The following is a 25890-nucleotide window of genomic DNA, read 5'->3' on the forward strand; positions in this document are numbered from 1 at the left end:
GGGAAGGCGGACAGTTACAAATACAAATAAGAAGATTGCATGGTTGTGGTGTGTAGACATTTTAATGACACTGACTGTCATTTCATTGTCAACCCGAGTATATTAATTTGGCTTCAAAATAGGATAAAAAAAGACTGCCGCTAACTTTTTAGAATGGACTATTCTAGATAAGGATTCCTGGGTCACGTGCACATGCGCACCTGTGTTGTATAAAGAAGGCACAGTTATGTCGATCATGATCGTTTTGCTGCCCGCCGTCAACTGGCTATGGAGTCTCCAGGCGTTGCTAGTTGGCGTTGTCCTAATCATCACGACAGTGTTGTGGAAGCGGCCTTCAACAACCGACTTGCCGCCGGGACCGAGAGGACTGCCGCTGGTCGGGAACTTGTTCAGCATGAGCAAGGTAAGATTGCGAGCTCTACGTATGTAAATGTGCCCAAAATGAAGATTTAAGTTACTGTAAGAAACCCTAAGCAGTACAAAATTAGTTTTTAATTCGTACCACTGAAACGATTAATTACATCCGTGAAAAACGGCATGTAATGTTTGCTTGCTTGTCGGTATTTCCTTAATATTATGTACTTGCATGTACTAGTTTTGAATTCTATTAATTTTCAGTACTAGTGATAGGTGAATAACATAGTTTTACGTGGATGAATTTCCTACTGATGCCTACAATTTATAGTTTGCATGCATGTTTTTCGGGAACAACTTTTGAAGGGGCTTGTATTAAGAGCGAATAGGACTACATTTGGCTGAAATGAGAAACCAAACCTTAGCCTCGTGTGAACATTCATCGTGATTTGTACACTCACCGTTTAGTTAGTAGTAGCCTTACATTTTGTTGCTTTAAGCGGACCAGTGTTACAACGACGTCAGCTGCAAAGTAACAACATCCATCCGCTCATAGTGCAGAAAAAATGCCACAATCTTTCATCACAAGGCTATGAATTTATTCATTTCAAGACAATTCATAGGTACGGACTAAAAGGGAAATGTTATATATCTGGCGTCTTTTGTGACACGGGCTTATGTACATGTAACGTTACATATGTTTATCTTATGGTACACATTTGTTGCCGTGGATATCATGATACTTAGATATGTTTCTTGACCACCAGGATATCCCAGTGGTTTTCCAAGAGTGGTCTAAGAAGTACGGGGACGTCTTCACTGTGTACGCGTTTAGCCAGCCAAGGGTTGTTCTGAACGGCTTTAGCGCCATCCGCGAGGCTCTCGTGGCGAACGCAGACGTTTTCTCAAGCCGTCCTCCGTTCCCAATCGCGGGGTCGCCAGACCAAAGTGCAAAAGGTAAGGGTTCAGAAATAGGTCAACCGCAGAAACTGAACAAAAAAATGTGACGAAAAATGCACATTTTTTTGGCCGGGGGGGGGGGTATATTCTACTCTGGTTCCTCGCCACACATGAACCTATTTTAAATTCATTCTCCCACTGCAATGTCTCTATATCAGAGAGATGTTTATTAATGCGTTATGATTCGCACAGGCTTAGTTTGTCGTTGGTCAGTCCAATATCCAGTGCAAATACCTGTGCAAATACCCGTTTTAAGCGTTTGACCTAATTTACATAGTCATGGGATGATGTGACCTTACATGGAAAAGAAGCCATCACTCATCGATAGCCCTTGAACAGTCAACGAAAAATGTCTCAGTTACTCGTACCACAATAGCGGGGCAAAATCAAATTTAACTTTTGATTGGACATCAGACTTCACCAAAAGCCAGATTTCTCACACGATTCAACATACGCCACAAAATTGCTTTTTTCGAAATTTTCACCCGGCCCCTGTTCTAAATGTTTGGCAACCTTGTCCTTATTTCTAAACTTGCGATATCTATGTAAAGATTTCTTTAAATCGAAGAACAATTCCATAGATTTCCCTAAAACTACCATATAAATGATAGAATCATTTCTCAATTAAAAACATGCTTTTCTAATTGTTGAAGTATTTTTCAGGATTGCTTTTTGAGCCGTACACCCCTCGATTCAAAGAGCACAAAAAGTTCACTATGGCCGCTCTCCGCGACTTCGGCGTCGGCAAGAGGAGTCTGGAAGGGAAGATTCTAGAAGAGGCACGAGCACTCAGCGGTGTGATCTCGAAGAAAGAAAACCATACCTTTTGTATCTCCCGGCTGTTCAAAAATGCATCTTGCAATGTCATCTGCTCTCTCGTGTTCGGTTCTCGCTACGAGTACGATGATGTCAAGGGTAAAGAACTTCTAATGATGATCGAACAAACGTTTTCTATCAAGCGCCATCATATGCTGCCGCTTATCTTTCCGGTGTTGCGAGTGATTCCTAGCTTAAAGAAGGCATCTGAGGGGTTTATCAACAACCAGCGGAAGCTGAGGGAACACATCCGGGAGCAAATAGCAAAACACGCGGAAACGTTTGACCCTAATGACATCAGGGACTTTTTGGACGCATTTCTCCTGGAAGCTAAAAAGCGAAAGGAAGACGAGAATTCTACCTTCACCGAAGAGCAACATGTTGAGGCAAGTAAAAAAAAAACGAACGAGGAAGCTTGAAAAGTGGATGACAACTCACAACACATTATCTTTCGCGACCTGTTGAGGGAAACCTGTTCTTACATCGTTTTACTCGCAAGTTAACATATCTATGACAACAGGGGTATTAGGCACATATTGTATCATAGATGTCGACGCTCCTCTACAAGGTATTGTGTTGCATAAACTTAACGTTTTGTGTTTTTCTCCTTCCAAAGATCGTCCGTCAACTGTTCTTGGCAGGTACTGACACCATAGCGAACACGTTGCACTGGGCCGTGCTGTTCATGATCCTCCATCCGGACATCCAGCAGAAAGTACAGCAGGAGATAGACAGCGTGCTGGGACCCAACCAGGACCCCTCTATGGAACATCGCAGCCAGGTAAAAACATACAGGACACTCTAAATATTTTCCAACTCTTGTTTGTGTCTTTTGTCGTACTATTTTCCGCGAGGCTGTGACAAAACCTTGCAGGACAACTCAACTGAATTTTGGCAGTTCACATTGACAACTAACCTGTGACAAAAATACCGTACGACGAACGTGACTGCGCGTTAGGGTCCGGTCACAGTCGTCGTATTACTGGTGTACGACAAAAAAAAAAACTGAGGACAATCTTGGGACAGTCGTTTGACAAAAGTCTTGTGACGAAAGTAAGACCACTGCCAAGGTGATAGAGTTTAAACATTTCCCTTTTCCGGTACAGATGTCCTACACAGAGGCTACTTTGAGTGAAATAAGCAGGATGGCAGCAACTGCACCGATGGCGCAACAACACTTTACCACCAGTGATATCTTCTTTAGAGGTTACCACATTCCGAAGGTAGGTCAGAGTGTAACACTAGATAGTTGCTCTGATATCTCTAGATCTGTGTTTGTTTTAAGGTCACTACTTAGTTGAGACTTTCCGAGTGTAAAGGAAAATGCTCACATTGTGTTGTAAAAATGCCACCCTCGTGGAAACAAGTTACTTTTCACGATTTAGGATAGCGGCGACATATCATATCTTATCTTATTTTTCTCTCAGGACACTGGAGTGGATGTGAATATCTGGTCGGTGCTGTACGACCCACAGCTCTGGCCCGAGCCAAACAAGTTTGACCCGACCCGCTTTCTTGACGACTCCGGCAAGTTTGTTAGGAGAGAAGAAATGATCGTATTTTCAATGGGTGAGTCAGAAACTGTAAATGGTGTTTGCTATACGTAATCATTGTCCACCTTGATGAATGGTTAAAGCTGGAAGATTGCCTGGTAGATTTAACTTGAATTATTGTGCATTATGTGATTGGCGTAGGCATTTAAGCAGATAGGTAGGAGATTACAATCACGTAGCAAGAGGTCGACCCGATGACAATGCTTAATGACAAGCATCCGAGGATGGTTGTTAGAAAGCGGGGCAAATGAGAAGAAGATACACCTCCTCTCTAACCTCTGCTTGGAAAATGCTACCCTTCTAATGCCCACCCCGTGAAACCATATGGCATATAACTGATGGTGCCTCCTGGTTTTCCAGGTCGTCGCCTCTGTCCCGGTGAGCGGCTTGCCAAGGCGGAGCTGTTCCTGTTCTTCACCTCCCTGTTGCAGCGCTTCACGTTCAAACCGCCAGAGGGCTGCCCCATGCCGTCTGCCGAGGGAGTCTTTGGGTTAGTATATTCCCCGACGCCGTTTCAGCTTGTTGCCGAACTAAGGAAGTAAGGTTCGCATGTCGTTGTAGAGTTATCCACAACTTATGAATGTAGTAACCTTCACCAAGAAGGTTATATTCTGTGCAGCGTTTGTCGTCTGTTTGTAACCGGGATATTATATAATTCAAAACTGGCTACAAGGACCATGACTCCATATTTAGTGTGTTGGTAAGTTACAACAAAAACTGGAAAGGATGAGATTTTGGGCCATGTAGGGGCATTTTAGTTGCATACGTAGAAACAGCGTAAGTCAGCAAGGGATAAATGAAGTTTCATGATTTTTGATCTGCAGGTAACCTTGATGAAAAACAACGTAATGGTATGTTCATTATGCAAATTAGGAGTTTGTTTACATAGTTCATGGAAGAATTACATTTCAATTGTGCTAAATGACAGAAACGTCATACTCCTGACAGATGTAACTTGGGTCGAGAGGAACATTGATGGATATGCATATGAATAATGCAAACCATGACCTAATTTGCACAATTGATGAGAAAATTGTGATACCTTAGTTGTAAATGATGGCACGTTCATACTAGTGACAAATGTAGGTTGAATAAAGGTGAATATCATCAAACACTGATTATCTAAATTTTGACATATTTTGTATACTTAATCATGACATTCTGTCATAGCTTCCTGAAGAAGGATATTTTGCAATATATGTGATTTGGAAAGAGGAGATAATGAATGCATATGAATCATGCAATGAACAAAAGCTGTACAAACAAACCAATTGGCAAATGTTATGATAGAGATTTCATATTTGTGAAATATGCACGTTCAATATGTAGAAGTGAGCATTTCAAGTCACATATCATCGAAATTAGGTGGTTTCGATAGTTACTAATTACATTGTAGCGAGACAAAACTACTTGGCGAAGGTGTGAGGTCGTGGAACTCTAGAACAGGTGTTTTTACCTGTCAGGTCGGAACACCTGCGACGCACCGCGCAATGTTTGACATGAACACTTCATCAACACTGTATAATATCAGCATCGTTCAAACCAAAAAACGTCCCCAGCATTCTTTGCGGTAAACAAACTGACGTAATACACTTTAGGGTCCATTGTAGGACGATATCAAGCATAAAACCATGCTTGTGTTATGTCATTGAGATGCCCCTTTGATTTGTGGAATAAACACCGCTCCTCTCATCATTGTACAACAGTGTACTCTTTGAAGTCGTATACACTTGTTTAAGAAGAGAAAGGAGACATGTAAACAATGAATTTGGTCATAACTCATAACATGTTTACGATACTAGGCGCACATAATTAACTTTTTTGTAAACGACAGCTTTAATGATAACGTGTGTACGATATGTTTTAACGATGTCGATGGAATATACTTTTATGTAATTCTTCCTGTAGTTTTTGTTTTAATAGTATGATTACTGCATTTAACGTATATGGGCATGTAGAGATCATTCAATAAAGATCATTCAATTGCATTTGTTGCTTTTAAATTTGTTGTTGTTGACATGCATTGTACCATTTACAACCAAGGTTCAGCCCTGGTGTTTAACTGTCGAGCAAGTTCATTCATTCAATTGTACGCCGGTTTCTGTCTTTTGTGGATCCCTATCTCCATGAATATCGCTATTTAATGTCCTTGGGTAGATTTAAGTCTTGTTCTTCTATCCCTTAGTCTAACTATTGGGCCGTTGGGGCACCACAGCAGATCTGGCGACCAGTTTTCTCCTGTATAAATCTCCAAGCATATCTAAGACCGTATCCAAACTGGCCAAAGGAGTTTTCGTTTTCGGTGGCTATGAAAACTAGTACTCCTTTTGCCATTTGGATACGGTCTTTGCCACCGTTAGATCTGCTTGGAGATTAGTTTTCTCCACCCTTCCCGGTGGAGATTCAAGTCATAGTTTTCAAAGAAATGGCGAGAAAATTGCGTCCCAATCGCAGATTGAGTAACTTTACCTCTAACGAAATTGAGATTGAGCTGTTATCATCCGATTGACCGAAGACCTTTATTGTAAATATGGGTCAAAAACAGAAAAGCTTACAAAATTATATTCAAGCTTGTGTGAGTGCTATAATCTAGGGCGTGGATTCAGATTCAGATTCGGCTCTAATGACGAATGTAAGAATAGTGATACTAATAATGTTTTGTATTCGTCAGAAATACCCGTGCAATGGCAGCCTTTCTAGTGCTGAATTGGTGCAGAGTTTACAATCACATAATACACATATCACATAATAAACAGATACATATTTGTGGAACTGTCGCAAGGGTCTGGGCGGCTGCCACCAGGTGACCTCAATACTGTGAGGAAAGTCGTGTAAAGTGCCTTTCCCAAGGGCACAAGATCGGTGACATGACAGGATTCAAACCCAGGATCACTTGGTTCTGATACGAACGCTCTGCCGTTACGCCACACGACCCCACACAGGTTTTCTGATCGAAGGTTAGTCCAAATCATATAGAAATGCGATCTTACTTAAGTGTATTAAGTGGGAAACATAGTTTGTAATTGTACATGTGCGTTGCTGAGTGCGTTGATGTCTTTAGCCTCTGGTAAATTGTAAACGACGAAAGGGACGAAAGGGTTTAGAGGGTCCGGGTTTGAGTTGAATAACATCAAATACTAATATATGGCTAAAGAGCGTAAGAAATGGTATTTGGTAAACATTGATCTGAGCTTGAACTTCAATCACAGCTTTGATTATAGCTTTAATCCTATCTGAACACCACTTCTGGACTTTTACTCTTGTTTGACTTCATATTTTAGCTTTTCTTCCTTCTTCCTATCTGTGGTCATGCCACTTTTAATCATAATCATAACGTAGTCGTTTGTTAAACACGTGAATAGTTACTGTGGATGTTTCAGATAATATGTTTCTTACATCCACATTGAATCTACAGACGCATGAAAGGCCCCTGCGATAGCCAAATCGTGGTACCTAGACCGTTTAGGTTGAGGCGGAGATTGTTTTGGTTTCTTCTTCTTCTTTCGCCTCTTTTTGCGCTCAGTCACGGGTGCCGCCAATCCAGTAGCCGTCTCTGGTTCCTTTGACTCGGGTGGCGGTTGGTCACGGGTGTTCTCTGACATTGTTGATCTCAGTTTCTGAAAATGTGACTTCACTGTTGCTAGAATACCTCTAGGAGATTTGTCTTCCTTCTCTGTGGCTGATCTGTCTGTTCTTTTGGGCAACATGACAGACTTCTTTTGAGCACCACTCGCATTTTCTTGCCTTCCGGATGTTTTCCCACCTTCCTTCAAGGTCTCTATTTTCGCCTTCAGAGTCTTGTGTTCGGCGCTCAGCTGCTGCATATGTTGCAGTGCACCTGCGACTTCCTCCTCCATCCCTAGGCGCGTGGCCATTGCACGCAAGTCTTCCACCTGTTCTTCCGATATCACGTAAGATGGGGCAGTGGTCGGCTTTGCAGAGGTAGCCATGGTGGATGCTGACGCTGCGGAGGCAGCTGTTGGCTTTGTATCATCTGTCAATGTTGATTGTTGCGGAACATCTAGCGATGTCGTTGGTTGCGGAACAACTGCCGACGTTGTTGATTCTGCGACACCTGCCGATGTTGTTGGTTCAAGAACACCTGCCGATGGGTGTGGTACACCTGCCGATGTTGTTGCTTCTGGAACACCTACCGATGTTTTTGGTTTTGGAAAACCTGCCGATGTTGGTTCTGGAACACCGGCTGATGTTTTTGGTTTTGGAAAACCTGCCGATGTAGGTTCTGGAGCAGCTCCTGATGTTGGTTCAGGACCACTTGTCGATGGTTTTGTATTTTGTACACCTGCCGATGTTGGTTCTGGAACACCTGCCGATGTTGGTTCTGGAACACCTGCCGATGTTGGTCCTGGAACACCTTCCGGTGATGTTGCTTCAGGAACAGATGTGGATGATGAGGGTTCTGGAACAGATGTCGATATTGGTTCTGGAGCAGCTGCTGATATTGATTTTGGAATAGCTGCCGATGTTTTTGGTTTAGGAACATTTGCCGATGAGTCTGGAACACCTGCCAATTTTATTGGTTCTGGAACACCGGCCGATGTTGTTGGTTCTGGAACACCTGCCGATATTGTTGGTTCAGGAACACCTGCCGATGTTGGTCCTGGAATACCTGCCGATGTTGTTGGTTCTGGAACACCTGCCGATTTTGTTGGTTCAGGAACACCGGCCGATGTTGTTGGTTCTGGAACACCTGCCGATATTGTTGGTTCAGGAACACCTGCCGATGTTGGTCCTGGAACACCTGCCGATGTTGTTGCTTCTGGAACACCTACCGATGTTTTTGGTTTTGGAAAACCTGCCGATGTTGGTTCTGGAACACCGGCTGATGTTTTTGGTTTTGGAAAACCTGCCGATGTAGGTTCTGGAGCAGCTTCTGATGTTGGTTCAGGACCACTTGTCGATGGTTTTGTATTTTGTACACCTGCCGATGTTGGTTCTGGAACACCTGCCGATGTTGGTTCTGGAACACCTGCCGATGTTGGTCCTGGAACACCTTCCGGTGATGTTGCTTCAGGAACAGATGTGGATGATGAGGGTTCTGGAACAGATGTCGATATTGGTTCTGGAGCAGCTGCTGATATTGATTTTGGAATAGCTGCCGATGTTTTTGGTTTAGGAACATTTGCCGATGAGTCTGGAACACCTGCCAATTTTATTGGTTCTGGAACACCGGCCGATGTTGTTGGTTCTGGAACACCTGCCGATATTGTTGGTTCAGGAACACCTGCCGATGTTGGTCCTGGAACACCTGCCGATGTTGTTGGTTCTGGAACACCTGCCGATTTTGTTGGTTCAGGAACACCGGCCGATGTTGTTGGTTCTGGAACACCTGCCGATATTGTTGGTTCAGGAACACCTGCCGATGTTGGTCCTGGAACACCTGCCGATGTTGTTGCTTCTGGAACACCTACCGATGTTTTTGGTTTTGGAAAACCTGCCGATGTTGGTTCTGGAACACCGGCTGATGTTTTTGGTTTTGGAAAACCTGCCGATGTAGGTTCTGGAGCAGCTCCTGATGTTGGTTCAGGACCACTTGTCGATGGTTTTGTATTTTGTACACCTGCCGATGTTGGTTCTGGAACACCTGCCGATGTTGGTCCTGGAACACCTTCCGGTGATGTTGCTTCAGGAACAGATGTGGATGATGAGGGTTCTGGAACAGATGTCGATATTGGTTCTGGAGCAGCTGCTGATATTGATTTTGGAATAGCTGCCGATGTTTTTGGTTTAGGAACATTTGCCGATGAGTCTGGAACACCTGCCAATTTTATTGGTTCTGGAACACCGGCCGATGTTGTTGGTTCTGGAACACCTGCCGATATTGTTGGTTCAGGAACACCTGCCGATGTTGGTCCTGGAACACCTGCCGATGTTGTTGGTTCTGGAACACCTGCCGATTTTGTTGGTTCAGGAACACCGGCCGATGTTGTTGGTTCTGGAACACCTGCCGATGTTGTTGGTTCAGGAACACCTGCCGATGTTGTTGGTTCAGGAACACCTGCCGATGTTGTTTGTTCAGGAACACCTGCCGATGTTGTTGGTTCAGGAACAGATGTGGATGTTGAGGGTTCGGGAGCACCTGCCAATTTTATTGGTTCTGGAACACCGACTGATGTTGTTGGCCTCATTTTCCCGCTTTCCTTTTTGTTGCTTAAATCGTCTGTCTCGTTATCTACGACAACTTCTCTTTCGGGGACTGTTGATCCAAGTTGGTCGTCCTCAAGAAATTTTCTTATTTCTTCAATATCATTTATGTGATAAGGAGTTTCATGTGGATTTTGGTCAAGGTCACTAAGTACTTCATTTAACCAATCATGCGCCCCTATCTCTTTAGCATATTCCCGCAATTGGGCTTTTACAACTGCTGCAGTTGCAATTGCCTTTATTTTTTGTGCTGTCGTTTCCTTTTTCTGTTCTAATACTTCTGGCTCTTTCCCCTTACTTTGGTCCATCGAATTTTCTTTCTGTTCTTTGAATTCAGTCTCTATCTTCATTTCTTCACTTTGATTCATTTCAGTCTCGGTTTCTTGTACTTTAGTTTCTTCCTTTTGTTCCGCAACTTCCTTCTCCATCTGTTTTACTGCCTTTTCTTCTTTCTGTTCCACAACTTCCTTTTCCGTTTCTTGTACTGTCTTTTCTTTTTTCTGTTCCACAACTTCCTTCTCCGTCTCTTGTACTGTCTTTTCTTCTTTCTGTTCCACGGCCTCTTTTCTCGTCTCTTGTGCTGTCGTTTCTTCATTCTGTTCCACAACTTCCTTTTCCGTCTCTTGTGCTGTCGTTTCTTCTTTCTGTTCCACATCTTCCTTTTCCATCCCTTGTACTGTCTTTTTTTCTTTCTGTTCCACGGCCTCCTCCGTTTCTTCTACTGTCTTTTCTTCTTTCTGTTCCACAACTTCCTTCTTCGTCTCATGTACTGTCTTTTCTTCTTTCTGTTCCACGGCCTCCTTATTCGTCTCTTGTACTGTCTTTTCTTCTTTCTGTTCCACAACCTCGCTTTTCGTCTCTTGTACTGTCTTTTCTTCTTTCTGTTCCACAACTTCCTTCTCCGTCTCTTGAACTGTCTTTTCTTCTTTCTGTTCTGCGACCTCTTTCTCCGTCTCTTGTGCTGTCTTTTCTTCCTTCTGTTCCACAACTTCCTTCTCCGTCTCTTGTACTGTCTTTTCTTCTTTCTGTTCCACAACTTCCTTCTCCGTCTCTTGTACTGTCTTTTCTTCTTTCTGTTCCACAACATCCTTTTCCGTCTCTTGTACTGTCTTTTCTTCTTTCTGGTCCACAGCCTCCATCCTCGTCTCTTGTACAGTCGTTTCTTCTTTCTGTTCCACAACTTCCTTTTTCGTCTCTTGTACTGTCGTTTCTTCTTTCTGTTCCACGACTTCCTTTTCCGTCTCTTGTTCCGTCTTTTCTTCTTCCTGTTCCACGGCCTCTTTTCTCGTCTCTTGTACTGTCTTTTCTTCTTTCTGTTCCACAACTTCCTTTTCCGTCTCTTGTACTGCCGTTTCTTCTTTCTGTTCCACGGCCTCCTTATTCGGCTCTTGTACTGTCTTTTCTTCTTTCTGTTCCACAACTTTCTTTTCCATCTCTTGTACTGACTTTTCTTCTTTCTGTTCCACGGCCTCCTTCTCCGTCTCTTGTACTGACTTTTCTTCTTTCTTTTCCACAACTTCCTTTTCCGTCTCTTGTACTGTCTTTTCTTCTTCCTGCTCCACAACTTCGCTTTTCGTCTCTTGTACTGTCTTTTCTTCTTTCTGTTCCACAACTTCCTTCTCCGTCTCTTGAACTGTCGTTTCTTCTTTCTGTTCCGCGACCTCTTTCTCCGTCTGTTGTGCTGTCTTTTCTTCTTTCTGTTCCACAACTTCCTTCGCCGTCTCTTGTACAGTCTTTTCTTCTTTCTGTTCCACAACATCCTTTTCCGTCTCTTGTACTGTCTTTTCTTCTTTCTGTTCCACCACCTCCATCCTCGTCTCTTGTACAGTCGTTTCTTCTTTCTGTTCCACAACTTCCTTTTTCGTCTCTTGTGCTGTCGTTTCTTCTTTCTGTTCCACAATTTCCTTATCCGTCTCTCGTGCTGTCGTTTCTTCTTTCTGTTCCACAACATCCTTTTCCGTCTCTTGTACTGTCTTTTCTTCTTTCTGGTCCACAGCCTCCATCCTCGTCTCTTGTACTGTCGTTTCTTCTTTCTGTTCCACAACTTCCTTTTTCGTCTCTTGTACTGTCGTTTCTTCTTTCTGTTCCACAACTTCCTTTTCCGTCTCTTGTTCTGACTTTTCTTCTTTCTGTTCCACGGCCTCCTTCTTCGTCTCTTGTGCTGTCTTTTCTTCTTTCTGTTCCACAACTTCCTTCTCCGCCTCTTGTACTGTCTTTTCTTCTTTCTGTTCCACAACTTCCTTTTCCGTCTCTTGTACTGTCTTTTCTTCCTTCTGTTCCACAACTTCCTTTTCCGTCTCTTGTACCGTCTTTTCTTCTCCCTGTTCCACGGCCTCTTTTCTCGTCTCTTGTGCTGTCGTTTCTTCGTTCCGTTCCAAAACTTCCTTTTCCGTCTCTTGTACTGCCGTTTCTTCTTTCGGTCCCAAAACTTCCTTTTCCGTCTCTTGTTCTGTCTTTTCTTCTTTCTGTTCCACAACTTCCTTTTCCATCTCTTGTACTGTTTTTTCTTCTTTCTGTTCCACGGCCTCCTTTTTCGTCTCTTGTACTGTCTTTTCTTCTTTCTGTTCCAAAACTTCCTTTTCCATCTCTTGTACTGACTTTTCTTCTTTCTTTTCCACAACTTCCTTTTCCGCCTCTTGTACTGTCTTTTCTTCTTCCTGTTCCACAACTTCGCTTTTCGTCTCTTGTACTGTCTTTTCTTCTTTCTGTTCCACAACTTCCTTCTCCGTCTCTTGAACTGTCGTTTCTCCTTTCTGTTCCGCGACCTCTTTCTCCGTCTGTTGTGCTGTCTTTTCTTCTTTCTGTTCCACAACTTCCTTCTCCGTCTCTTGTACTGTCTTTTCCTCTTTCTGTTCCACAACTTCCTTTTCCATCTCTTGTACTGTCTTTTCTTCTTTCTGTTCCACAACTTCTTTTTCCGTCTCTTGTACTGCCGTTTCATCTTTCTGTTGCACGGCCTCCTTATCTGTCTCTTGTACTGTCTTTTCTTCGTTCTGTTCCACAACTTCCTTTTCCGTCTCTTGTACTGTATTTTCTTCTTTCTGTTCCACAACTTCCTTCTCCGTCTCTTGTACAGTCTTTTCTTCTTTCTGTTCCACGACTTCCTTTTCCGTTCCTTGTACTGTCGTTTCTTCTTTCTGTTCCACGACTTCTTTTTCCGTCTCTTGCACTGTCTTTTCTTCTTTCTGTTCCATAACTTCCTTTTTCGCCTCTTGTGCTGTCTTTTCGTCTTCCTGTTCCACGGCCTCCTTCTTCATTTGTTGTGCTGTCTTTTCTTCTTTCTGTTCCACAACTTCCTTCTCCGTCTCTTTTACTGTCTTTTCTTCTTTCTGTTCCAAAACTTCCTTCTCCGTCTCTTTTACTGTCTTTTCGTCTTTCTGTTCCAAAACTCCCTTTTCCTTCTCTTGTACTGTCTTTTCTTCTTTCTGTTCCACGACTTCCTTTTTCGTTTCTTGTTCTGTCTTTTCTTCTTTCTGCTCCACCACCTCTTTTTCCGTCTCTTGCACTGTCTTTTCTTCTTTCTGTTCCACTACTTCCTTTTCCGTCTCTTGTACTGTCTTTTCTTCTTTCTGGTCCGCAATTTCCCATTCCGTCTCTTGTGCTGTCTTTTCTTCTTTCTGTTCCACAACTTCCTTCTTCGTCTCATGTACTGTCTTTTCGTCTTTCTGTTCCACGGCCTCCTTATCCGTCTCTTGTACTGTCTTTTCGCCTTTCTGTTCCAAAACTTCCTTTTCCGTCTCTTGTACTGTCTTTTCTTCTTTCTGTTCCACATCTCCCTTTTCTGTCTCTTGTACTGTCTTTTCTTCTTTCTGTTCCAAAACGTCCTTTTCCGCATCTTGTGCTGTCTTTTCTTCTTTCTGTTCCAAAACTTCCTTTTCCGCATCTTGTGCTGTCTCTTCTTCTTTCTGTTCCACGGCCGCCTTCTTCACCTCTTGTGCTGTCTTTTCTTCTTTCTGTTTTACAACTTCCTTCTTCGTCTCTTGTGCTGTCTTTTCTTCTTTCTGTTCCACAATTTCCTTATCCGTCTCTTGTGCTGTCTTTTCTTCTTTCTGTTCCACAACTTCCTTTTCCGTCTCTTGTACTGCCGTTTCTTTTTCCTGTTTCACGGCCGCCTTCTTCACCTCTTGTGCTGTCTCTTCTTCTTTCTGTTCCACAACTTCCTTCTTCGCCTCTTGTGCTGTCTTTTCTTTTTTCTGTTCCACAATTTCCTTATCCGTCTCTTGTGCTGTCTTTTCTTCTTTCTGTTCCACGGCCGCCTTCTTCGTCTCTTGCAACGTCAACTCTTCTCTTTGTTCCTCGACTTCCCTCTCTGTCTCTTGTACTGTCGTTTGTTCTTTCTGTTCCACAATTCCCGTATTCGTTTCTTTTACTGTCGTTTCGCCTACTTGTTCTACGACTGCCACCTTTTCCTTGATACCCACCGTATCTTTGTTCTTCTCTTTTTCAGTTACTTCGTCTTCTTGCCCCTGAATTTTAGTCTCCCTCTCGGTCTCTTTTTCTGAAGTTCCTTCTTTCTGTTTGGCGACGTCACTCGTCTCTTTTTCGTCTTTTGCTATCTTGTCTTCGAATACCTTTCTGTTTTCATTGATTGTGGTGTTTTTTATTTCTTGGCTTTGTCCAGAAGTTCTTTCCAACTCGTCGGTAATCGATATTGGACCTTCGTTGATTAGTTTATCCAAGCAACATTCGCAGACTTCTGTAAACAGCGACAAAAAGGAGCTCGTGGTGTGTTTGCAATTTTGCTTGGACGTTTTAAATCATTTCCGACATGCTCATTTCATGCTGATGAGAAAGGTTTCACACGTTTGTAGCACGTCATATACACCAATACATCACACAACGGACGCATAAGCCAATTCCATTTGACGCCCATCAAGTAATACAATCAATGCTGCATGGAACCGAACTGCCCGTCATGCCCAGCCTGCCTACCTTTACCAGAAGAGGTTAGTTGAATTAGTCGTTTGGATAAAGCCAAAATTTAGAAAAGTTTTGATCAAATTCCGTGGATCTTGAGGGTGGGGGTTCGATCCCCAGCTTCGACACGTTGTGGGGGATTGCATTCGTCATTTCGGATGGTGACGTAAAACTCGCGGCCCCATGTATGAGGGAGCTTTAGGTGTTCAGGTGTCATATGCATGTCAAAGAATTGAACAAACTTATCGATAGCATGCGCAGTAGGTAAGACCTGGTGTTCTTGGCTGAGGATGAGAGTCATAGCGAAGCAGCAATACTACTCGCTGGACGAAAAAGAACCTCAGTTGAGGATGAATGCTTTACCTCTTTGCACTCCACTAAGGGCAGAGAGAATATCTAAAAGAAGTCATGATTGTCGGAGAAAGTTTTGAAATGTCACCTACAATAAATAGTCTAGTATAGTCTAGTCATGGAGAAATTCTCACAGATCATTCAGACATATCTTTTGACAAATGGGAATGTTTGCAGCAAATAAAGTGTAAACGTAGACACGGGCTCCCAACCACCCTTTATTTTTGACACGAGTGCGCTACGTTGCCATCTTTCTGTCTTATTGTCTTTATCGAAACAAAACTACGCCCTGATATCGACAGAATAATTTTCTAAACGCTGATATTGTATGACCACTACCCCGACACCGAACATTCCTCAGTAAACCAATTGCCCTGTGCTTCGTCTACAGTTTTTAGTCTGGATAATACCTATCAATAGTTTTCAAAGTCTGTTGAAATACATAATCATTCTTTTAAAAGTGACACTTCCTGTCTAAACCTCACAAATGTTTTAATTGGACAATGCGTTTTATAGCTAAACACAAACAAACATGCAGCATGCGTTTTGCTGATTGCGAACAGAATTATGTTGCAATCCCTCTTGCAATGACGTTAATTTCATCAGTGATAACTGACTTGACAGAAGACATATCAGAGGTTTGACTGGAAGAGTCACTTTTACACTTTTTGTCTTACTCTAACACCTGAAAAGGCCCAGTAAATACGTCTATACTTTGCAAATCTTTCGCTATACCTAACATTGTTTGAAACGAAAATCAGTCACCAACTGTTTCATACCTTGGACTTAGCCCCTTTTTCCTCTAAACAGTAAAAGGATTCTAGTTTCTATACGTGGCCGGAGTACTCCGTACCTTCCAATGCGGGCCCTGATTAAGTAAAATCCATGCATGTCCTTTACCCAGTTTTAAATACCCTACGAAATGGAACAATTTCTTTAATGTAGTTGCCCTTGAATATCACATGATAAATCCTCCCGATTGCCACCAAATTTTTGATCATAAGAGGCACCAATTCAACGAGAACCACAGAATTTCATAGAAAACTGTGGTTCATAAGAAAAGACGGAAATTTTCATTCAAAGTGGGAGTGTCGATTCTCCTGCTTGGAGGACCTCCCGTGGTTGGTAACGTCTTGGAGAACAGATAGTTGGCTAGGAACAGTCGCTGCGCCGTCTTTACACGCCAGATTCTTAACCTGGAAAACCGGATCCAGATCTAAGTTCACACGGCATATCAGAGGGCTGAAGCAGTTACGAATGCGCGGACTAGGGGATAGCAATGACTCCCAGCAGCAAATGGTACCGAGTGCTTCCTTAAAGTACCTACTTCCAGAAACTCAGAATCCACTGGTGTTAAAAGAATTCGTTATAGTTTGCACCACTGCTCTAAATACAAATTTACTTCCATCATTTTAAACCATGTTTTAACAACGTACACGCTCGTCATAAATGAACAGAACGAGGATATAATTTCAGGGAAGACGCAGAAGTTTCCCCCGTACATTTAACATTAGGGGTAGTGAGTGATTTTTTAAACATAATGTGTAGCTTTTAAACACTTGGTATTCATAAAGGTACCGAAAGCACTCGAGAGCAGCTAGAGAGCAGCATAAGGTACCATCACAATTCCCAGCTGAGAAGCGGGGAGGGGGCAGTACAGCAGGCAGGCTGGGCACATCGGCAGTTGCAAGGAGCACATCTCCATATATCGTACAGTAAAGACAGAGGCTCTAGACATTGATGTAAGCATTACTGCTAGTAAACGTATTCCTTCCACCTCAGTGTGTCTATCTTTAAGGCTTATTCAAAGTAGCAGAACACATTTTTCCGCTAATGGGGATTTCCTAGTTAAGGACCACAAGGTGACTGTGAATATAATGTGTTTGAGTTTAGGGTACAACCTACAAAATAATCAAAAGCAAAAAGAGTCTGTTTTCCCTTTTTCCGCCAGCTTTTAAATGGTGTTCTGCGGAGGTCAATTGAACTGCAGCCCGCTCACCATGAGGCGCATTTATACACGGACTGGAACAACTTCAAAATCCAAATCAAACAGTTTCAAATCCAACATATTCCTACACCACACAGCAAAGTTTCCACTTTGATGCCTCTCACATATACGACTTCCCACTCGGTCTTCAAGACTTTTGGTCGTACTACTTTATACAACCGCGTCATAGACCTGGAGGTCGCGGATGAAGACTGTGTTCTGCTACCCTGAAGGTCTCCAGAAGAAAAAGATGGCGGACTAACCTGCAGGCTGCCCTTGACCGAGCTGGTTGGCCTTGTCGCTACAGGTGCCGCAACCTTTGACGATTGCCATCAACTGCTCCAGGAGCTTCTTCTGATCAGCCACCTTGACCTTCAGAGCTTTGTTCTCACTCAGCAGCACAGACACCACACTGGATTTCACGTGCTTGTAACTATCCGCTTCATCTGCAGTGAACATGAACAGCTACGTTGATGAAGGTTAGACATTCAGGTAAGCAACATTGAAAGAACATCTAATCTCTACAACTGGATAAGATTGTGAGATTACTCTCAATCATCCATCAATCTTCTTCAGCGTCACTAACTTCCCTTAAGAAATAGAGAGAAAAAATATCCTTGTACAGACTTCCCACCACCTTTGGCCCGGTGCTCATGTCACACTTGCGGAAAGAGACGTATGAGCAACTGGGTCATGTCACACTTGCAGAAAGTGACGTATGAGCAACTGGGTCATGTCACACTTGCAGAAAGTGACGTATGAGCAACTGGGTCCTCAGTTATCCTGAAACAGACCAGAAGTCTTGTCGAAAATCTGGTGAGTCTTAATTCTTGTTCCCTTTTCCATGACGTTATGAACCAACACAGATAAACTGTCATGCTAATTCCACGAATGGATTAAATCAAATTAAGCTATACCTAACTTGGAGTTTAATGGAATATGTGACAGATTCTTCAGCTTACCGGCGAAGCCGAAGAAGCTAAGCTCCACCACGTTTGGCGGTTGAGTGCTGTGCGTGTTGATGACCAGGCGCCAGTATCTGGCCGATGTGGTGCACTGGAAACCACTGAACTCTTGCGCTGACTTCAGCCCAGCCTTGACATCTGTGACGGTCTTGACATCTGTCCACGTGTACGGAGCACCAGACGACGGCGAACTCTGAAGCGTGAATGACCGGATGTCCTGCGCGGTGTCGCCCTCCGTGGTGATCCGCAGGCCGGAGAGGACGTACTTGCTCAGGAAGTCGAAGATGGTGTACCAAACGGTCTGTCCTTCTTGCAAGTCGTTCCAGAAGGTCGTGTTGTTACGGCCAAGAACTTTGGAGCCGCCGGAAACATCGCCGCCTTCCACGTGTGACTGGCCGGGTGATTCGATTGCCACGGGAGGGTCGCCGTACAGCCACTCGCCTGGAAAAGTAGGTCAAGCACGTTTTAATAACTCATTCTGGCGTACAATATGATTTGGTTGCAATGCATTCATGATATCGCCTATATTGTCATTCGACTGATTGTTTATTTCAAGTCATCTACTAGGGAATTTCCCAGAACTTCATCTATTTTACAAAATCTAAACGTCATTTATTTATAAACTCAAAATATATACGTGAAACACCACCTAGGGAAAGACGCGCGGGTAGTACATATTACACTTCCTTAGTTCTACGTATTATCTTTTTGTTTTCTTCAAAAACGTACCTTTCTTGCCGAAGAACTGAATCTGAACAATGTTCGGTTGTAGGCCTTCGTGGGTTCTGGTCACTAAAACCCGCCAGTATCTTGCAGAAGCTTCGAATCCACCAAGCACTTGGGGAGACTTGGTGCCTGGCGAGATGTTTGCGAACTCTTTGACGTCGGTCCAGCAGAAAGCGTTGGAGCAGGCCGACACCTGGAGGGTGAAACTCTTCACGTCGTGGGCGGTGAGTTTCATCTGGGACAGAGTGTACTCGGTGTGGAAGTCGAACACGATGTACCAGTGGTTCAGATGCTGCTCCTCGGCATACTCGGCCTTCCAGAACGCGTCCACGCTGCTGGTCAGGACGTTGCTCGCTTCGTGGCCAGTCTGATCTTTTCCCGAAGACTCAATAACCCATGGCGGTTCATTGATGATCCAGGCTCCTATCGATGCAGAAATAAGAAAAATAAGGTTCAGTTGGTTTTGGCAAAAGTATGTGACAGGACATCTCAGATTTACCACAAACTTAGAGACAGATGAACATCAAAATGAATAGAAATCAATGAAATACAATCACGCATAAAGGTTGTTTCTTTTTTGAAGCGTTGTTTTTTCTGTGATCAGACAGCTTAGCTCAAGAAGCTATGAATGGATTGTTATGATACATGTATTTGGTATAACAATGACCTCTGCAGAAGTAAAGATTAGATTCCCTCCCTTTCCTTGGTATCACAACGGAACTACAGATTTTATACTCCCTATGCCCATGCGTTTCGAGTGTAAGATAACTTCCAGACCCATGAAGAAGTAATAGAAGTTTGGACCTCCGCTTTCTTTCAATGTACAGGTGTGGTTTGTTTATGGGTTGGAAAACATCTTGACTCAAAAAGTAAAGGAAGGATTCTTATGATTTTTGCCACTTTAGAGTTCAACGACCTATCACAAGTTCATCAACTATAGAAAACATAACATAATAACATGACAGGTGACCTAACATGTCACTTCTACAAACTTGAATATGTCACAAATATAGGGTCTAAATTAACTACAATCGGGGTAGTACAATTCCTTTTTCTTTGATCATGTTCAGGTTCAAATTGGCATAGTTTGTGTGAATCAACTATCGTCTCTTCAATTGATGCATACATTGCAGGTGCTGCTTTAAACAAATATCCGGGGAAAGATTTTCCACTAATTAGAGCAGCTTCCCATTGATTATGCAAATTAGGTCTTACTTCCATAGCCTATATCCATTGACGTTCCTTTTGACCCAGGTCAATATCTAATCATTGCTATTATCGAATGATTATTCAGTTCTTGACACCTTTCACCAATGAAATTTCAAACAAATCTGTAGTACTTATGTGAATCAGGTTTCGATTAGCATCATATAGTTATGTTTGTCTTCATCTAAGTTACCCATACCTAAATGGAACAGTAAAATCCGTTCATTCCTTATCGGCGTTTCTAGTTTCACATTTTCAAACAAAATAAAGCCTGCACTTCCAAGGAAAGCAACCAGAGGGCCCAAACCAACAGTATCTGATCTCCAGCCCCAAAACTGCACACTACTGATGGTATGGTGCTAGAGACATTAAATACTGGAACTGGATCATCTGCTGTAGTACCAAGGAAACCGTTATCAGACCCACATTCGACTATGTACTGTCTTTAGTAGATACCTACTCGAACATGAAATATCGACACAAAAGGTTCTTGAATAGAGCTACTACTAAACGTCCAAATTTCTACCAACGTGCACACGACATGTCTATCTTGGCAACGTTAGTAAGATAGTTGACGAGAAGTATGTGGGCGCAGAACGTTAAGCAGCACTTACGACTTTTAAATTGGACAATTTTCACACCTCGATTAGTTGCCCTCTTTCTCATAATTGTTGGTCACCATCAGTTACAATTAAATAGAAATCTACAATGAAACATACCTTCCAATCCGGCTTTTGCCTTCAGTTCTCTGTTTTCTCTTTGCAATATCTTCTTCTGTTCCTTTAATTTGTCCAGCCAACTCTGAACACCAAGTTCGGCAGCAAGTTTTTTCACGGCATCCTTTTTTGATTTAGTTTCTTCATCATCAATCTCTGAATCGGTGTCAGTCTCTTCAGCATCCTTTCCCGCGTCTGCAGCTGTCGGTTCTGGTTCCGCGTCTACAGTTTCCTTCTTTGCCACTTCAGCTGCTGATTCTGGTGTTGATTTTGTCTCTTCAGTTTCCTTCTTCTTCTCGATCTCTTCAGCTGTCGTTTCTTCTTGCTTTTTCTCCTGATCAGTTGCCTCCTCCTCCTTCTTCTTCTCTTCAGCTGTCGCTTCTTCTTGCTTTTTCGCCTGATCAGTTGCCTCCTCCTCCTTCTTCTTCTCTTCAGCTGTCGTTTCTTCTAGTTTTTTCTCTTGATCAGTTACCTCCTCCTCCTTCTTCTCTTCAGCTGTCGTTTCTTCTTGCTTTTTCGCCTGATCAGTCACCTCCTCCTCCTCCTTCTTCTCTTCAGCTGTCGTTTCTTCTAGTTTTGTCGCCTGATCAGTTACCTCCTCCTCCTTCTTCTTCTCTTCAGCTGTCGTTTCTTCTTGCTTTTTCTCCTGATCAGTTGCCACCTCCTTCTTCTTCTCTTCAGCTGTCGTTTCTTCTAGTTTTTTCGCCTGATCAGGTACCTCCTCCTTCTTCTTCTCTTCAGCTGTCGTTTCTTCTAGTTTTTTCGCCTGATCAGGTACCTCCTCCTCCTTCTTCTTCTCTTCAGCTGTCGTTTCTTCTTGTTTTTTCTCCTGATCAGTTACCTCCTCCTCCTTCTTCTTCTCTTCAGCTGTCGTTTCTTCTAGTTTTTTCGCCTGATCAGTTACCTCCTCTTCCTCCTTCTTCTCTTCAGCTGTCGTTTCTTCTTGTTTTTTCGCCTGATCAGTTATCTCCTCCTCCTTCTTCTTCTCTTCAGCTGTCGTTTCTTCTTGTTTTTTCGCCTGATCAATTACCTCCTCCTCCTTCTTCTCTTCAGCTGTCGTTTCTTCTAGTTTTTTCTCCTGATCAGTTACCTCCTCCTCCTTCTTCTTCTCTTCAGCTGTCGTTTCTTCTTGTTTTTTCTCCTGATCAGTTACCTCCTCCTCCTTCTTCTTCTCTTCAGCTGTCATTTCTTCTTGTTTTTTCTCCTGATCAGTTACCTCCTCCTCCTTCTTCTTCTCTTCAGCTGTCGTTTCTTCTAGTTTTTTCGCCTGATCAGTTACCTCCTCCTCCTTCTTCTTCTCTTCAGCTGTCGTTTCTTCTTGTTTTTTCGCCTGATCAGTTACCTCCTCCTCCTTCTTTTTCTCTTCAGCTGTCGTTTCTTCTTGCTTTTTCGTCTGATCAGTTACCTCCTCCTCCTTCTTCTTCTCTTCAGCTGTCGTTTCTTCTTGCTTTATCGCCTGATCAGTTACCTCCTCCTCCTCCTTCTTCTCTTCTGCAGTCGTTTCTTCTTGTTTTTTCGCCTGATCAGTTACCTCCTCCTCCTTTTTCTTCTCTTCAGCTGTCGTTTCTTCTTGTTTTGTCGCCTGATCAGTTACCTCCTCCTTCTTCTTCTCTTCAGCTGTCGTTTCTTCTTGCCTTTTCGCCTGATCAGTTACCTCCTCCTCCTTTTTCTTCTCTTCAGCTGTCGTTTCTTCTTGTTTTTTCGCCTGATCAGTTACCTCCTCCTCCTTCTTCTTCTCTTCAGCTGTCGTTTCTTCTTGTTTCGCCTGATCAGTTACCTCCTCCTCCTTCTTCTTTTCTTCCGCTGTCGTTTCTTCTTGCTTTTTCGCCTGATCATTTACCTCCTCCTCCTTCTTTTTCTCTTCGGCTGTCGTTTCTTCTTGTTTCTTCTGATCAGTTACCTCCTCTTCCTTCTTCTTCTCTTCAGCTGTCGTTTCTTCCTGTTTTTTCTCCTGATCAGTTACCTCCTCCTCCTTCTTCTTTTCTTCAGCTGTCGTTTCTTCTTTTTGTTCCATGATTTTTTTCGTCTCTGTAGTTTCTTCCTTCGTCTCTTCAGCTGCTGGTTCATTTTTTTGTTTCGTATCTTCAGTTTCCTTTTTCGACTCTTCAGTTGCGGGTTCATCTTTTTGTTTCTTATCTTCAGCTTCTTTTTTTAGCTCTTCAGTTGTCGGTTCTTGGTCTTGTTTCGTCTCTTCAGTTTCCTCCTTTGACTTTTCAGCTGCTGGTTCTGGTATTTGTTTTGCATCGTCAGTTTTTTTGTCATCTTCCTCTGTTAGGAGGCACAGTTTAAGTATGGCTGATATGGTACATATCAACATGTCTGTTTTCAGTAATCAATTTCATGTAAGCGGATAATCCACTCAAGTTACCAATTAAATACTACGGCTTAGAATCGCCATTGAATATTGTTGCACATTTATATAACATAAGTATTTGTCAAATATCTTAAAATATACGTCATTAGTACATAGCCAATCTCTTGACTCCCCCTATAAGCAATCACCTGAACAACATATTGCAAAAAAGACTTTGGATATCAAAGAATGAACCAAAAAAATGGCTACCATGTCAGTTTAAAAGTGATTTATAATGAAACATACCTTCCAGTCCGGCTTTTGCCTTCAGTTCTTTATTTTCTTTTTGCAATTTCTTTTTCTGCTCCTTTAATTTGTCCAGCCAACTCTGAACACCAAGTTCGGCAGCAAGTTTTTTCACGGCATCCTTTTTTGATTTAGTTTCTTCATCATCAATCTCTGAATCGGTGTCAGTCTCTTCAGCATCCTTTCCCGCGTCTGCAGCTGTCGGTTCTGGTTCCGCGTCTACAGTTTCCTTCTTTGCCACTTCAGCTGCTGATTCTGGTGTTGATTTTGTCTCTTCAATTTCCTTCTTCAGCTCTTCAGTTGCCTTTTGTGTTTCTTGTTTCGTTTCTCCCGTTTTCTTCTTCTTCTCTTCAGCTGTCGTTTCTTCTTGTTTTCTCGCCTGATCAGTTGCCTCCTCCTCCTTCTTCTTCTCTTTAGTTGTCGTTTCTTCTTGCTTTTTCGCCTGATCAGTTACCTCCTCCTCCTCCTTCTTCTCTTCAGCTGTCGTTTCTTCTTGCTTTTTCGCCTGATCAGTTACATCCTCCTCCTCCTTCTTCTCTTCAGCTGTCGTTTCTTCTTGTTTCTTCTGATCAGTTACATGCTCCTCCTTCTTCTTCTCTTCAGCTGTCGTTTCTTCTTGCTTTTTCGCCTGATCAGTTACCTCCTCCTCCTTCTTCTTCTCTTCAGCTGTCGTTTCTTCTTGCTTTTTCGCCTGATCAGTTACCTCCTCCTCCTTCTTCTTCTCTTCAGCTATCGTTTCTTCTTGCTTTTTCGCCTGATCAGTTACCTCCTCCTCCTCCTTCTTCTCTTCAGCTGTCGTTTCTTCTTGCTTTTTCGCCTGATCAGTCACCTCCTCCTCCTCCTTCTTTTCTTCAGCTGTCGTTTCTTCTAGTTTTTTCTCCTGATCAGTTACCTCATCCTCCTTCTTCTTCTCTTCAGCTGTCGTTTCTTCTTGTTTTTTCTCCTGATCAGTTACCTCCTCCTCCTCCTTCTTCTCTTCAGCTGTCGTTTCTTCTTGCTTTTTCGCCTGATCAGGTACCTCCTCCTCCTTCTTCTCTTCAGCTGTCGTTTCTTCTTGTTTCTTCTGATCAGTTACCTCCTCCTTCTTCTCTTCAGCTGTCGTTTCTTCTTGCTTTTTCGCCTGATCAGTTACCTCCTCCTCCTTCTTCGTCTCTTCAGCTGTCGTTTCTTCTAGCTTTTTCGCCTGATCAGTTACCTCCTCCTCCTTCTTCTTCTCTTCAGCTGTCGTTTCTTCTTGTTTTTTCGCCTGGTCAGTTACCTCCTCCTCCTTCTTCTTCTCTTCAGTTGTCGTTTCTTCTTGTTTCTTCTGATCAGTTACCTCCTCCTCCTTCTTCTTCTCTTCGGCTGTCGTTTCTTCTTGTTTCTTCTGATCAGTTACCTCCTCCTCCTTCTTCTTCTCTTCAGCTGTCGTTTCTTCTTGTTTCTTCTGATCAGTTACCTCCTCCTCCTTCTTCGTCTCTTCAGCTGTCGTTTCTTCTTGCTTTTTCGCCTGATCGGTTACCTCCTCCTCCTTTTTCTTCTCTTCAGCTGTCGTTTCTTCTTGTTTCTTCTGATCAGTTACCCCCTCCTCCTTCTTCGTCTCTTCAGCTGTCGTTTCTTCTTGTTTTTTCGCCTGATCAGTTACCTCCTCCTCCTTCTTCTTCTCTTCAGCTGTCGTTTCTTCTTGCTTTTTCGCCTGATCAGTTGCCTCCTCCTCCTTCTTCTCTTTAGCTGTCGTTTCTTCTTGTTTTTTCTCCTGATCAGTTACCTCCTCCTCCTTCTTCTTCTCTCGAGCTGTCGTTTCTTCTTGTCTTTTCGCCTGATCAGTAACCTCCTCCTCCTTCTTCGTCTCTTCAGCTGTCGTTTCTTCTTGCTTTTTCGCCTGATCAGTTACCTCCTCCTTCTTCTTCTCTTCAGCTGTCGTATCTTCTTGTTTCTTCTGATCAGTTACCTCCTCCTCCTTCTTCTTCTCTTCAGCTGTCGTTTCTTTTTGCTTTTTCGCCTGATCAGTTACCTCCTCCTCCTTCTTCGTCTCTTCAGCTGTCGTTTCTTCTTGCTTTTTCGCCTGATCAGTTACCTCCTCCTCCTTCTTCTTCTCTTCAGCTGTCGTTTCTTCTTGTTTCTTCTGATCAGTTACCTCCTCCTCCTTTTTCTTCTCTTCAGCTGTCGTTTCTTCTTGTTTCGCCTGATCAGTTTCCTCCTCCTTCTTCTCTTCAGCTGTCGTTTCTTCTTGCTTTTTCGCCTGATCAGTTACCACCTCCTCCTTCTTCTTCTCTTCAGTTGTCGTTTCTTCTTTTTGTTCCATGATTTTTTTCGTCTCTGTAGTTTCTTCCTTCGTCTCTTCAGCTGCTGGTTCATTTTTTTGTTTCGTATCTTCAGTTTCCTTTTTCGACTCTTCAGTTGCGGGTTCATCTTTTTGTTTCTTATCTTCAGCTTCTTTTTTTGGCTCTTCAGTTGTCGGTTCTTGGTCTTGTTTCGTCTCTTCAGTTTCTTCCTTTGACTTTTCAGCTGCTGGTTCTGGTATTTGTTTTGCATCGTCAGCTTTTTTGTCTTCTTCCTCTGTTAGGAGGCACAGTTTAAGTATGGCTGATATGGT

At 43.0% G+C, this 25890-nt stretch overlaps 2 protein-coding genes across 2 annotated transcripts in view; one reads left to right on the top strand and one right to left on the bottom strand.

Moving 5' to 3' along the window:
- Positions 1-108: 108 nt before the first annotated feature.
- On the top strand, positions 109-5375 carry LOC136437335 (cytochrome P450 2D20-like). The gene is made up of 7 exons (XM_066431889.1): positions 109-403; positions 1122-1311; positions 1978-2516; positions 2747-2911; positions 3237-3353; positions 3558-3699; positions 4044-5375. Exons 1-7 carry the CDS (start codon positions 227-229, stop codon positions 4223-4225), a joined length of 1512 nt encoding a protein of 503 aa, XP_066287986.1. The 5' UTR covers positions 109-226; the 3' UTR covers positions 4226-5375.
- Positions 5376-6185: 810 nt separating this feature from the next.
- The window catches only part of LOC136437237 (titin homolog), a 29187-nt gene continuing 9482 nt past the window's right edge, over positions 6186-25890 (bottom strand). Inside the window, exons 5-11 of the mRNA XM_066431718.1 lie at positions 25228-25853; positions 23316-25176; positions 20720-22984; positions 18798-19217; positions 18066-18509; positions 17367-17549; positions 6186-14544 (exon numbers count right to left, since the gene is read on the bottom strand). Coding sequence (XP_066287815.1) covers positions 7076-14544; positions 17367-17549; positions 18066-18509; positions 18798-19217; positions 20720-22984; positions 23316-25176; positions 25228-25853 — 13268 coding nt within the window. The 3' untranslated portion in view covers positions 6186-7075. The remainder of the gene's footprint in view (positions 14545-17366; positions 17550-18065; positions 18510-18797; positions 19218-20719; positions 22985-23315; positions 25177-25227; positions 25854-25890) is intronic.

This window comes from Branchiostoma lanceolatum, chromosome 6, assembly GCF_035083965.1.
Source record: "Branchiostoma lanceolatum isolate klBraLanc5 chromosome 6, klBraLanc5.hap2, whole genome shotgun sequence".
Lineage (NCBI taxonomy): Eukaryota > Metazoa > Chordata > Leptocardii > Amphioxiformes > Branchiostomatidae > Branchiostoma > Branchiostoma lanceolatum.